At 26.5% G+C, this 14,996-nt stretch overlaps 4 protein-coding genes and 1 long non-coding RNA gene across 21 annotated transcripts in view; 2 read left to right on the top strand and 3 right to left on the bottom strand.

Annotated features, from left to right (window-relative positions):
- The window catches only part of LOC122535392 (cytochrome P450 4c3-like), a 31,450-nt gene extending 21,759 nt beyond the window's left edge, over positions 1-9,691 (top strand). For both annotated transcript variants that reach the window (XM_043666882.1, XM_043666881.1), the window contains 5 exons: positions 5,964-6,033; positions 6,122-6,248; positions 7,312-7,548; positions 8,285-8,447; positions 8,526-9,691. In XM_043666882.1, the coding sequence (XP_043522817.1) occupies positions 5,964-6,033; positions 6,122-6,248; positions 7,312-7,548; positions 8,285-8,447; positions 8,526-8,878 (950 nt within the window). In that variant the 3' untranslated portion in view covers positions 8,879-9,691. The remainder of the gene's footprint in view (positions 1-5,963; positions 6,034-6,121; positions 6,249-7,311; positions 7,549-8,284; positions 8,448-8,525) is intronic.
- Positions 507-7,553, bottom strand: LOC122535393. Of its 6 annotated transcripts, XR_006308159.1 has the most exons (6): positions 7,437-7,553; positions 5,301-5,712; positions 2,988-3,207; positions 2,622-2,718; positions 745-1,009; positions 507-714 (listed from the first exon to the last, which is right to left on the bottom strand). XR_006308159.1 is itself a non-coding variant. In XM_043666883.1 (5 exons), the coding sequence occupies exons 2-5, from the start codon at positions 5,544-5,546 to the stop codon at positions 838-840; spliced, it is 735 nt and encodes a 244-aa protein (XP_043522818.1). In that variant the 5' UTR covers positions 5,547-5,712; positions 7,437-7,553; the 3' UTR covers positions 507-837. The 6 variants fall into 6 exon arrangements, 5 of the variants coding, with proteins under 5 accessions (XP_043522818.1, XP_043522822.1, XP_043522823.1 ...); XM_043666883.1 differs by having other exon boundaries at positions 507-1,009; XM_043666884.1 differs by lacking the exons at positions 507-714; positions 2,622-2,718 and having other exon boundaries at positions 923-1,009.
- On the bottom strand, positions 9,129-10,143 carry LOC122535395. Its single transcript, XR_006308163.1, has 2 exons — positions 9,505-10,143; positions 9,129-9,431 (listed from the first exon to the last, which is right to left on the bottom strand). It is a non-coding gene; the product is annotated as an uncharacterized LOC122535395 (long non-coding RNA).
- A 435-nt stretch (positions 10,144-10,578) lies between these two features.
- Positions 10,579-12,732, top strand: LOC122535415 (UDP-xylose and UDP-N-acetylglucosamine transporter). The gene is made up of 5 exons (XM_043666931.1): positions 10,579-10,914; positions 11,098-11,314; positions 11,378-11,692; positions 12,154-12,299; positions 12,376-12,732. The coding sequence occupies exons 1-5, from the start codon at positions 10,838-10,840 to the stop codon at positions 12,620-12,622; spliced, it is 1,002 nt and encodes a 333-aa protein (XP_043522866.1). The 5' UTR covers positions 10,579-10,837; the 3' UTR covers positions 12,623-12,732.
- Positions 12,733-13,621: 889 nt separating this feature from the next.
- LOC122535402 (AMP deaminase 2) overlaps positions 13,622-14,996 on the bottom strand; it is a 45,169-nt gene continuing 43,794 nt past the window's right edge. For all 11 annotated transcript variants that reach the window (XM_043666902.1, XM_043666904.1, XM_043666901.1 and 8 more), the window contains one exon: positions 13,622-14,970. In XM_043666902.1, the coding sequence (XP_043522837.1) occupies positions 14,800-14,970 (171 nt within the window). In that variant the 3' untranslated portion in view covers positions 13,622-14,799. The remainder of the gene's footprint in view (positions 14,971-14,996) is intronic.

Below are 14,996 nucleotides of genomic sequence, written 5' to 3'. Positions count from 1 at the left end.
TATCACATATTGATTGTTACTGTTATATAGATACATAAGACTGAAAGACAGTCTCTGTCTTTCGAACATAAATTTTATAAATTGTAAATATAACAAATTTATAATTTATAAAATAAATGATTATAAATAAAATAAATTTATAATAATTTATATAATTTATAGATTATATAATAATAAATTTGATAAATTATTGAACTTATAAACTGTGAATATTGTAATTAATCAGTATCAATACTTTCTTTTGGAGAGAATTAATGGAGCAAAAAAAAAATATATCATTCTACTCTTGAAAAGGTGGAAATGACCCTGAAATTACTTTGATCCGCTCCATTTACAGAAAAATGCAACATACACATTACTTTTAGTGTCTCCGTTATTGATAAACAATAACTACGAATTTTCATTTGTAAAATCCATCTGAGTAAATGAAATATATATCTGATCCGTTGAAACGACGAAGAATTTTCTAACAACGATGAAAACAACTCAGAATAATTACAACGTTCTTCCTTCAATTTCAAATGTTTAATCACGCACACGTCTCGCGATACATCTCGCGCGATATTTTCATGTGAAAAAAGAAGCGAGAAAAAAAAAAGAAAACGCAAATCAACTGTACATATGTATATTGTTGTGATGCAACCGCGAGCGGCTGTCTGCTTCAGTAATTTCTTCATAATTCTAATAATTATTCTAATTTATGGAGATTCGTTCCTAGAATGGGTATATTGAAATGTCACGTACATGAAATGTTCATTACAGACAATTAGAAACGCTACGTTACAAAACCGCGAAAGATTGTTAGATAAACAACAGGGTTTTCGTGCTCCCCTTTCATTAAGAATGTCGACGAGCTTTCCTCTCGTCCTTCATTTTCAAACCGACCACAATGATAGTCCTGTCGGAGTCCGATGTTCTTAATTGCTTCTTCTTACTTCTTACTTTCCGATCACGAAGGAGCGAGCTGCATTTGTGATCCGACTTCTTTTTACCGCGTTTCACGTAACTTCTGAAACATATCGATTCACTCTTATTCGAAACACACGCGCGAAAGCTAAATGGTCGAGTAATTCGTGCGAACTGTGTCATTTGTAATTTTTGCTCGTTTATGGGAAACTTAATGATACCAAAAGTGCAGAGGGTATACAATATACAGAGTGTCCCAGGTTTAAAATGCCAAACTTTGTCAGTGTATTCTATAATATATCACACAATATTTTTTTGACCCGCTAAAAAGTTACAAGCAAGAGGATAATTAAGCGATATTTGCATTATTATTCGCAGTTATTATGCGAGCTGTGTTTACTATCTGCACTCGTTAAATTAGTGTTAATTATCGCTTAATTGACTTAATTAACGGATTATTACCACTGATACTAATTTTAATACTAAATTCATTCATTATCATTAATTCACGCGATTAATATTAGCATATTAAAATGGCGCCACTGTCCAAGAGCAATATAAGATCAACAACGGTTCAAGAATTCATTACTGCATGAAGTTCGTATTTTGTATTTTGTTTCATCTCTTCTTCTATAAAACTCTTCTTATTTTTATAACATTTTAATAAAACGTTGAATGACACTATGTTCATATAATATTTTTTTCTTGTTTAGACTCGTGGAATATAGTGATTTGGCATCTTAAACATCTGAAACATCTTATATAAATATACAGGCACATATGAATACACGTGTTATCAATGTACACGAGTTTTCAAGCATTTTTGATAACGGTAATCGAAAAATTTTTTTCAGACAAAAATTGGCCAATTTTGCATTAGCTACAAGTGAAATCACAATAGTGAAAATTGTCCAAAATACTGAATACAAAAAAATCCTTCGACCCTTATCTAGGACCTACTAAAATAAATCCGCAATTTTTATTATTATTATTAGTATTATTATTAGTATTATTTTTACTATTATTATTAGTATTATTTTTTTTTAATTTGCGAACGCTTTGGCGATCAACATTTGAAAGAGATAATTTTTAAAACATAATGAGAAAATCATGTTTGAACTTAAATTTAATTTAAAACTATAGATAATAAAATAAAATTATTTTTTCTTATTTTCTTTGATATAAATAAATAAAATTATTATATTTATTATTAATAATAATTATTTAATAAAATTATTATATTTATTATTAATAATAATTATTTAATAAAATTATTATATTTATTATAAATAATAATTATTATATATTAATATAAATAAATTTCTTATATTTTTTTCTTCGATATTTCTTTGATATTTTATTAAAAAAAAAAAAATAAATAAATAAATAGGAAGAAACTTTTGACCCACCCTATACAAATAATTCTCCTTTCAATTGCATTACGTACTTTCTACTGATTTGCTACTGTCGAGTTCAACGATTTGTAATATTGTGACTTTCGAATGACCTTGAGGTCAGAAATTCACATTTAGCGACAGAAAGGAATTTCTGTTTAGATACATTCCTCCAACTGAGGCTCGTAAAAATTTCAGAATACATAAATGCCTACATTTGCATAATATTTACATTTGTCTACACTTTTTATTAAAAAAGGAATAAGCAATACGTTTTTAGAATATATTCAACTAATCAACAGAGTTTCGTTTCACTGTTACCGTGACTTTTCTTTATGCAACTTCGATTTTCTTTTGCTTGGCATCTTCAACTTCCGCCTCTTTTTGGGTTTCGATAATTCAATTATACGCTGAGTGGTTACAAAAAAAACACAAATTACCGATTACTTGGGAATAAACTCGCTGACAATATCAATCGCCCTGTTTCAAACACAAAATACAAAATAAGATTAAGTATCTGAGATTTTCCGCAATATTGGCGCAAAATAAAACTTGGAATTCTTTTAGAATTCTTTTATCGATGATATTTGTTTTATTTTCGTCATTCGAAAATATTTATGAAAATAAAAACCGATCATCAATGATCATTGTGTTAGATCATTCTGTGTTAAAGAAAAAAATACTAACCGACTGCCATGAGAGCACTGGGCGCAACGTATCCAATTTGTTTATGAGGGTACTGATAAGGGACCCGTGGCTTTGAAAGTTCAATAATACGCGGCGATGCTTTCGAAATCTGCGATGGATTCGGCCGCGTTTGAAGCTTTTCTTCAGTATTTCGAATGCGTGGTTGGGCTAATTGGTTAGTACGATCGGTTATTTCATACAATAGAGCTGATGCTTTTACCTGATGCAGAAAATGAGAAAGAATCAGTCATATACTACAATGACAAATTAACGACTTCCTTTAAAGCAAACTTGGGTACTTAAACAATCTAATTAAATTAATAAATAATCTCTTATCTAAAATAATTACAATGATTATATTCTATAAAATTAATTACACTAAATAATCTATAAAAATAATTATTTAAATGATCTATCGTCTAATTTGATTAGATGTAATATTTTGAAATAACAATGAAATAATAATTTATTTGAATCAAGCATTCCTCAGTGAATCTTTTTAATTTTGTATTTGAAGAAATGTTTCCTGAAATAACAATCCCAGATAATTCTTCCAGTAATATTAATTTCATCTCAAACGCTTATTTAATGGTAATTAAAATTTAAAACAGTCTAAGGGCATGTAGCAAGTAAAATAAATAATTACTTGAGAAACTTCAATTTGGAGATTGATTTATTTATTATAACACAAAATTATACTCCCTATGTTATTTCTAAAATAAAAGTAATAATGTAGTTGACCGAACAATGATTCATTATTTCAAATCATTATTTATCTCCGTTTCAAATACATTCTAAAGCGGAAATTGACAATTTTTTTCATTAAAGCAGACATCCCAATGGTTAGTCCCTTATAAGAAATTATTTATTAATTGAATTAACTAATTGAATTTATTATTATTCAATTTTATCCCTAATTTTTGTTTTTTTATTTTTATTACTATTATTTGATAATATATATATATATTGTAATTAATAGTGATATTAATAAGAAATTATTAATTAATAAAATGAAAAAAATAATAAAAAATAGTAATACAATTAAATAACAGTGAATTCTCATTCTTAATTAATATTAATAATTATGAGAAATTTTTGCCGAAAGTGTATTTAATGCTGTTTATTTTAAATGAATTTATTGATACAAAATTCTACCTGTAAACTAGATAGATATGTATCTAAGAAAAAGACGTTAATCGATAAACAAACATACTTAGCATTGCAAAGCTAACTTGTTATAATTTGATACATGATTGGAATTTCCGGTCTGATCTAAATGTTGAACCGTAATATTTCAAATACTTTATATTTCAAAGGAGAGATTCATATAAATACAATGTCAATGTACAATACGAATTTAATTTAATTACACATTTTTTTAAATAAAAATGTAAATTATTGGTAAACCACATAAAAAATTACATGAAAAAGTGATTCAATTAGAAAATGAATAATTCCAAGGAGGTTTTATTATAATTCCATTATAATTAGTTTTTCTCTGAATGGGGTTTTAAATACATGTCCATATTTTAAGTGATAAATCTGTACACTAATAATGTCTAATAAATCAAATACAACTAATAAATCTATGCACTAAAAGCAAATAAAAATGTCATATGAATCTATGTCCTACATACATAGTTTTCGAATTATAGATAATTAAAGAGAATTTACTAATTAACTGGATTATTTTCTTCTCGGAATCATTCATTTTTCATTTGAACTTTTTTTTTACAGAACAGATAGTTTGTCAATTTGCATTTGTAGTTAAAATTAGATGTACATGCAAATAATATTTTATATTTACAATTTCTAATCCCAAGTCTTCTGCACTACTAATTTTGATGTTCGTATATCTAATACACGCATCATCATAAAAATGCTACACCAAGTATATAACTGTTAATTAATAATTAATTACTTGTTAAGGAATTTGAAAAATTATACACGTGTCAAATAGACACACAGGCATATTTGACAAGTATTATTTGAAACTCTATTGATGTACTTTGTCATCAAAAATGTAAAGGATATACACATACTAAAAGATAGATTTCTCAAAACTTCAAATAAGTAACTTTAGATAAGTACCTACGTAAGACAGAATAATAGATATAACTTTTTGTAAGAAAAATATATCAAATTGATACAAAAAACAAATTTAATAGGTTAAATAGCCTTTTCAAGCACAGACTTCTTAAAAATGATGACCAAATTTAAAGGATTTAAAGAACAATTGCATTTCCTACGTTGTTTTCAATACTTTCTTAAACAAATCTTTTCAAAACTTTCGAATAAAAGTTATACACCTACGTGGCTAGGTTCCAAGAAAATATCATTGTAAGCTTCAATCGCCTTCAATTTTGAAGAAACGTTCGTTGCTTTTCGCTTCGTCGGCTGTTTCGGGGAAATGTTTTCAGACTGCTGATCGGACACCGGAAGTGAGTTCTCACTGTTCGGATTTTTTTCTGGTTTTGTCAGTTTGTTCGTGAACGCATTGCTAAAGCAACTAAACGATTCGTCCGACCCCCAGTAGCGGGTGGTGAGCAACGTGGCCATCTCCTCTTACTAACACATGTGTACGTCACTTAAAAAATTTTGCATAACATTCATAAATGAAATTTTTGTCTGTTTATTTGTCAAATTTTCAATTCATGTTTCCCGTTTTACGTGCGAAACGTGTTTTGAACAACGGAGGATCACACATTTTCATTGCCTCCCTGAACTGTAATCAACAAAAAAGAAACTGTTTAAAGCTTCACACCAATATCAGTTTTAGTTTTGAATTCTTCTGTCGTTCGCGTGCGACCAGCTTCATACGGTTCATTCTTACGAATGGCTTTAGACATAACATCCGTCGTAATTCCAGTTACTTAAGTATTTATCCATGACTCAAAGCACAATGAATGAAGAGAACAGTTTCAGTTTTTGTTCATCTCTGTATTCTAAAACATCTTTGTTTTTTTAATATTGCAGACAGTTCTATGGGATGCAACATCAATGCACAGAAAAATTTTGAAAACGAATACGTGTCGGCTGTGAACACGTAAGTGTATCTTCTGTTTAAGCAATGCACATTGGAAGAACAAATATCAAATACATCATGTATATACGTATGGATATATTTCTTCCAGATTGGCTTCCATCTCTCAAAGAAGATTTCTAGATGTGTGGATGTCATTTGATCTAATCTTCAAGTTAACAACCTGGGGCAAAAGACACGATCACGCACTTGGTGTTACACATGAATTCATTAACAAAGTATGGTTCCTTCTGAAAACTATAAATTAAATTATGAAATTATTTCATATCAAATTATTTGCTATGTGTTTAGATATGTTATTTTACCTCTATAACTCAAATTCAAAGAAATCCGATTTCTAATAGTTAAATTTCTGTTTTGTGAATTAAATTGATTTGCCTCTTCAACTCAAAACAAAAGGTACATGTATTTCTCAACATTAACCAAATACTTGTTTGTCCAATTAAAACAGTATCAATTATAAATAAAAATTATATATCGACAAATAATTCTGTATTATAATTATTATTATGACACGATAAAATTGATTTTAAATAATTAATATTGCAATGAAATATTAATATATACAGAAGTAAAATAAGCTATGATGTAAACGTCTATAACAAAATTTATAAAAAAGCATTGTAAAAAAGTACTACATCAAATAAGAAAAGTATTTCAAAATTCATATTATGATTAATTCAAAAAATAATCACTTAAGTAATAACTTATAATATATTATCGATGAATTTTTAACAAATATTTAACTAAGTATATCATTATTTGCTGGTTTCATTACAAGATAATATATGCCGCACATGGCCATCAATTTCTTTTATTAATTTATGTACATATTTATCTAACATTCATGTAATTATCAGTACAAATCAATTAAAAAAGTTGAATACTCATATGCTGTAGTATACATATACTTTACAACAAAAAAAACATTGAACTTCCACCATGCTTTTGATTCTTGACATTTAGTAAACTTGATGACAAAGTATGATATAACAACTTAATAACAGTTAATAATTCATTGGAAATTACTAGAAATTACATTTACATTTCTTTGAATCTCTAAATCAAGAAAACAATTCTAATTCTATATACATATAACCTCTTTGAGTTGCTTTCGTTTATTAACCTCTTTCATTCGAAAAACCCTATAAGCAAATCTCTTCTGTCAATCGTATAAGATAACTTGTTAATTTTCTCAACTTTATTTTTATTCTTGATCAAATGATCAAATAACTTTATAGAATTGACTTCATAGAGATAATATTATTTATTTGTCTGTAGATAATCGCAGAAAGAAAAGCCGAATGGAAAGCCAAAAAGAGTGGAAATTTCTATGAACGACCTCAAAAACGTCAAGCTTTGTTGGATTTATTGTTGGAATTGTCGAAAGATGGGAAGGTACTTACCGATGACGATATTCGTGACGAGGTGAATACATTCATGTTCGCTGGACACGATACCACCGCCACCAGCGTGTCCTGGATCTTGTATGCATTGGGAAGGCATCCTCAGTACCAGGTATAATTTGGAAAGAAAAATATTTTTACATGAACAAAACAAAAGTTGAAGATATGCAGTGAAACTTTCTTTTTTATCCGTAATTGTGCAAAAAGATTTAATTTACATAACTGTATCTCAACTTAATTGATTTTGTTGTAGATTAATAATCTGTAGGTATATATTCATTATATTCTGCATTCATTATAGCAAATAAGAGATATTTGGATAAATTTAATGAGCAAAACAATTTCTAAAGTAGTAAAAATAATTGTATATAAATATCTTCTATATTTTCTGTATTTTATTCTAATGTAAGAGACACAAATACTAGTAAAAATTCAACAAGATAGATCAACACTCATCTGTGTATCTGCTTAAATATTTTCTTGAAAAGAAAGTTTGTATGAAAAAAATGTAGATTTATACATTAATTATAATAGATCCTTCATAAGATATTACATTAAAATTAATCTGTAAAAACAAATAATACAATTTAATTAAAATTACATTACCATGTTTTACATTACCATTTTTTTATTATGTTAATTACGAAAAAGACAATTTATAATAATAATATATTTGAACATAGTTTCTTTGCTTTTGAACTCATTTTATGTTTATAGCACTTTTCAATATTTTTAAAAATATATTTTATATCAATAATTTCATTTTCTTACTCTTACTATTTGATTTTCTCAATAATTTGATTATTATTGTTAAATAATCATGCCATTTTTGTTATTTCTCATTTCAGGAAAAAATCTTGGAAGAGTATTATGAGGTAGTAGGAATGAAAGAATTAACTTTAGATATATTAAGCAAATTAACTTGGTTAGACGCATGCATAAAAGAATCTTGGAGACTTTATCCGGTAACACCGCTCATCGCCAGACAGATTTATCATCCTATTACAATTTGTAAGTATAAATATATTTATTCGTATGTGCGCGCGTTCAAAAATAGAATGTCGTTTAAATAAATTAATTCACTTTCAGTGGGCCATAAAATTCCAATAGGATCCACGGTTCTAGTAAATTCGTTCCTTCTTCATCGTGATGCTCGATACTTTTCAGAGCCAGACAGTTATCGACCAGAACGGTTTCTTCCTGATGGACCACGATATCCTTCCTATGCTTTTATTCCCTTCAGTGCTGGTTCACGTAATTGCATAGGATGGAAATATGCCACGATGATAGTGAAAGTTCTTATTTTGCATGTAGTGAAGAACTTCCAAGTTGAATCTTTAGATACCGAGGATCAACTTCGTTTCATCAGTGAACTGGTATTGCACAATGCTGACGGACTGCGATTAAAAATCTCACCACGTAAACAAGGAATTCTTGTTTAATTTTATAACATCAGTATAGTCGACAACAATAAGAGAATATATATTTGGAACTAAGGAAAAGGCTGATTTTCTCTTTTTTTTTTTTTTTTTAAGTCAGAGAGATCATAGCTTACGGTAATACTGACAATATGTCATTGCGATAATCGTATTTATTTGAGAACAAACAAGTTAAAATTGGATTAATAGAATTTATCAATAAGAAGTAGCACTTGTCTGTTAACTGTGTCGTTTGTACGTAACACGTTACTTATTGACTATACATTGTACAAATTGTATTTTATTGGCGCGAAGAAGGATGATTACAGCTTTTGTATTTCTTTTAGACAATTATATTACGTCTTTCAAATATTTACTACATTAAGTTAAGTTAAATTAAATTATTATAACATTCAGTACTTTAATATCCATTTGCGTTATCAACATAACTTTCGTTATTAATAAGTAGGTTTTTTAACTACAATTATAATAATTTTGAAGTTTTATATCATTGATAAAAGCTTGAATGAAATGTGATGAATCGTATATAAATAGCGAAGAAATAATTGTTGGTTATCTGAAAAAGTGATATTGAATTTCTTATATATTATATTTTTTTATTAGTTACAATACTTCCTTACAGTACTTACCTTATTAAGTACTTTGCACTTATTGTGTAAAGGAATAAAAGTATAATTGTAATATTGTGATATTTTCTAATATCGTTAGTTCATAAGATGAAAATATAAATATAGTAAGATATTATATAAGCAATAATTCTTAATCTTTCATCCATTTGCACTTAACAAATAAAACATCATATTTGATAAAAAAAAAGATTTTTAATTCTTGATCAGATCCATTACAGAATCAGTCGTGAAAAATATTTTTATATATTATGACAATTTGTAGCTTTCCCAAGAAGAGAGTTTTCACTTTTCCATTCGCTGTGTGACGTAAAAATACCATAGAAACGAACGAGTATTGTATTTTGAGAGTAGAATTTTGAAAGTAAAGTTCGAAATTGTAACAATTTAAATATTTAGTATTCGAATATTAACGTGACTATATTTGCCTAAGACATTAGATCTTAATATTTCGTGTCTTCAAATTACTGAAGACACTCTTCCCGAAAAAAAATGAATATTGCACAAAAAAATAAACTTTCTTACCATTTTTTCAGGAAAACTATTATGTTGCGACTTATGGTTCCTTAATATAATCCCTAATATAAAAATTTAATCATTTCAAAAATTTGACCAAATAAATTTTAACTTGGCATACGTCTAATTTAATTACACTTATTGGAGTATATGTATATGATTCACTAATATGAAAATTATCATTTAACCATTATTTAAGAAAAAATAAATTGTTTAAAAAAATTTAGTCAAATTTATTACTATGATCAGCAAGTTAAATAATTTTCACAACTAGCGGGAATTTTAAACGTAATTACACGAGTATAATATGTAAGATGTAGGACACACAGTTACCGTAACATTTAGAGGTTTTTTTACATTAAATTTAAATTTAAGTCTTTTTCAAATTAATCTAAATTTTTCACCATCTCTCTTAATTTTCTGAAATAACTTCTCAAATTATTGACACGAAATGAAATTTCCCGCTGTACATAGGCATACATTTATATAAGATATGTATTATGTAACGTACTACGTTAGACTACACATATATAGTATGTGATATATATATATATATATATATACTATACGACTAAAGAAAGTCCTTCACGTCTACTCGTAGACACTGTGTTCTTTATTTTCTTATGCATATATAGCAGAAATTATGTGACGTTTAAATGATATGTCAGATTATTATGTATCGTGACTTACTGATAATTCCTTCAACTTTTAGCCAATGCGTTCCTCATAATCTCATCGTGGGATAGCGAAACGAAAAAGCGCGCTACCTATAGTAATAATTTTAGGTTAAATCATATAGTATTTATTAAACAATAAAAACATGCGCGCAACTATTGCAATATTGTGCGTCTTCCTTGGTTGTTGCAGCAACGTTGTTTTCCTGGAACTACTTGTTAAGTCAGTAATGAAATTTTTTTTTTAATTGTACTAGTATATTTGTTTTATATATTATCTTCAATATTATAAATGTGATAATTTGTATTTTTTTTTTTTTTAACAACTTGGACACATAGCATCTCGAATCATTTTTTAATAAATATACGAAAAGAATGATAATGATAATAATTATTATTTTTCCAGAGATGATCCAGGTAGTGGAAATCTTATCACATTTTCACAGTTTCTTTTTATATCTATAGAAGGATTTTTATTTACTTCAAAATGTGGAAGCGTCAAGCCCAATGTAGGAATAAAGGACTATTTTATATTAGTAACAATGTTTTTTATTGCAAACGTTTGTAACAATTATGCATTTGATTTTAATATACCCATGCCATTGCATATGATATTCAGAGCTGTAAGTACTTAAATATAAAGTATACAATAAGATTCAAATCACTGAGTAATTCTCTATCTTTAGGGTTCTCTGATAGCTAATATGATTATGGGTATCATTATTTTAAAGAAACAATATATCTTTAGTAAATACTTATCGGTATTTATGATAACTATTGGAATTGCTGTATGCACTATTGTCAGTGGCAGAGAAATAAAATCTTTGCAACCTAAGAATGTTTCTCAAGTACCTACAACACCATGGGATGATTTCTTTTGGTGGATATTAGGTATATCATTACTAACTATTGCATTATTCGTATCTGCAAGAATGGGTATTTACCAAGAAGTATTACATAAGAAATATGGAAAGAATGCAAGAGAGGCTTTATATTACACGGTAAAATTTTACTTTGTTTTTTCATCTCGCTTACAAATACATTCAGTTTAAATGTATACATATTATTTCTGTCAAAATTATTTAATTATTAAATAGAAAAACAGCGATATAATATTTAGATTATTTCTCAAATTATTTTATATTAACATTTCAATATCAATATCAATTTTTGGAATTATACATTTTTATTATAAACATGTAACAAGAAATTGGGACAACATGACAACACAATGAGTTACTTCATGTAACTTGTTAAATGTGTTTTGATACATTATAGATAATTATAAAAATATATTATTCTACTTGAGAATATTAAATATCTATAATTTTGGATTGAAAAATTCGAAATTTTTTTTACATGTTTATCAGTTAAAGCAATAATATAACAATAAATAGAGTGTATACGTTTAAATTGGGCATATTATATGATAAATTATGTAAAATTAAATATTTGATTTCAGCATTTACTGCCTTTACCATTCTTTCTAACACTGGCTCCTAATATTTGGGATCATTTCACGTATGCTTTAGCATCAGAGCCAATACAAATTATTAATTTACAAATTCCAAAATTAATCGTATATCTCATAGGAAATGTTCTTACACAGTATCCTTCCATTTATTAATATTTAGATATTTAATTAATTTATAATATAATTCATAATCCTTAACAATAATTTTAGATATGTGTGTATTAGTTCCGTTTTTGTATTAACAGCGGAATGTACATCTCTCACAGTGACTTTAGTAATAACGTTACGAAAATTTTTGTCTTTAATCTTTTCAATAATATATTTCAAAAACTCTTTTACAATATATCACTGGATTGGTACAATTTTAGTCTTTTTAGGAACAATAATATTTACAGAAGTCATACCAAAAATTGCGGAAAGTATACAATCTACAAAGAAGACTAAGAAAGTCCAATAATAAATAAAATCGTTAAAAAATGTTATATATTATTTATATTATGTAATTGCAGAGGATAAAGTGAATAATACTAATTGATACAATAATGAATAAAAGATCTTATAAATGAATTTATAATGAAAAGACAATTTTTCATTTTTCTCGAGGCATTTTTGTAAAATTATTGAATAAACATTATTTTTCTATAAATTCCTGTAATTAAAATTCATGTAAATTCAAATAACACGTTTTTCAAATTTATATGTCATTTATTTAAAAAATAGATCAATTTTATATTCAACTTATTAAAAAAATAAATTTCATATATATCAATTTTATTAAACATTCCTAACATTTTTTTTATACTGATGTTTTGAATTGATTTATTTAACGATATCAAAGATGTTATAACTATATAAATTACTTTCTTCTGTATAAGTAAAACTTCTCATAATAAACTTTGAACTAATTTTTTACAAATAAACAGTTGTTATTGTGGATGAGATTTTTATGAACTTGCTGTGATAAATGAATTTTGTTATAATTGAAACTAACGAATAAATTTTGTAGTCTTTAACTGTAGCTTTAACAGTTAACTTAAAATTGGCAAATTTAGATTTACAATATTAAAATGGATAAAAAATTAAATAGTAAATGATAAATAATAAATTCTAGCATTTATTATATATATATGGGGTGTATACATATGTATATATATAATAATACAGTATGCAGAATGTTTTGCAAAAAATGAAATATGTATACCTTGGCTATTATGTGTCAATATCAATCAAATTGAAATTTAAATGGTCTATTTTATAAGTTTTATAATTACTCTGTATATTTTTCTATTTAAAAAGATTATATCACAATTTGTAATATTGCTATGATTTTCTATAATATATAATATTTCTATATAATATTTTATAGATATAAAGTTTGAATTTTGAATCACAAAAATGTACATATTTTTTATATATTTTTTATTATGTCATTAATCTTGGTATTGATAACACAAAATTGTTTTAACAGTACAAGTATATTTTTGTTTGACGGGATATATCTTATACAATACATACATTTGTTTCTATCTAATAACAATTATTCAATGTTAGGTTTCGTTACGAATGCTGATATACCATCGTATATTTGCCAATAGAAGCTCGTTAATCACAAACTTGTCTCAAAAACAAAAGAATTTAAGATTACATATATTAATAATATTAAAATAAATTTTATATTTGCTATCATATAAATCTAATTATACTACAAGAGGTACTATAATTAGTGCCTTCGAATATAACATTTACATTAATAACGATAAAAATAATATAAATAATATAATATAAAGAGAACTATCCGTATTTAAGTTAAACATACTTTTTAAAAACAGATACACAATTTTTGTATAAATGTACAAAAAAGTAAGAAAATAACGCTAAAACTGAAAAAAAAAAAACTAAGCTGACATTCCTTTAATATGACTAAAGAATGACTTGTATGACACAAGAAATAAATTGCTGCTTTGCAATATTTTACGTTTTTCTTTTTTTTTCTTTTTTTCTTTACGCAAAGTTAAATACGATAATGAATTTTAATTTAATTCACATATGTATATATAATAAAATTAGTAACATTCGATATTGGAACTTCATCTAATATCTAACTATTTTTAAATTGGTCAACGTATATGAAAAATTTAAGATTAATTTCTCCCTGTTTTACATTAAAATTTTGTAACCTGAGTGAAAGACATTTTCTTATAACTTAGCATTTACTTTTACTCTTACTCAAAGTAACCTTTTCTTTATCAAAACATCCTAGCAGGAAAAACGCAAAAACTTTCAATTATTAAGTTACAAATCAAGCATTCAACATTATTGTATGTAACACAAATTGTATGTATACAAATTGTATGTAAGATTATTGTATGTATACAAATTGTCAAGTAACATCTAAATAAGGTACATCGTTTGTATCGCGATTTTGTAGTCAATCTAATTGATGATCGATAAAAGAAGTCGTTGAAACTTGATATTGATTATTAGCATACATCACATAGTTCTTCACGTTACAAGAGTCATTTTTTTTATAAATAGTTTTCGTCGCAATTTCGTCGAATTTTATAGATACTATTTGCAATTGTAGAATAATTATTATGTTATAATCAAGGAGTTTTTTTGTACTATCGCTATAGATTAAAATGGAACGGCTTCGGGTTTCTCGGCAACTTTGAAAATATTTGACAATTCATCGACTAATGTTTCGTATCGGTAGGCCACCCGAATATCCGGCACGTTTGTTCGAGTAATATCATTACCAGCCACACCCTCTTTAGTGTAATTTGGCCCAAGCCAGTATTGTTTACTCTATAAAATATAAAAAAAAAATTTTA

This window comes from Frieseomelitta varia, unplaced genomic scaffold (assembly GCF_011392965.1).
Source record: "Frieseomelitta varia isolate USP_RPSP 00005682 unplaced genomic scaffold, Fvar_1.2 scaffold_715, whole genome shotgun sequence".
In the NCBI taxonomy this organism is placed as follows: Eukaryota; Metazoa; Arthropoda; class Insecta; order Hymenoptera; family Apidae; genus Frieseomelitta; species Frieseomelitta varia.
The sequence above is the reverse complement of the archived record's forward strand: the minus strand, read 5'-3'. Positions and strand labels throughout refer to the sequence as shown.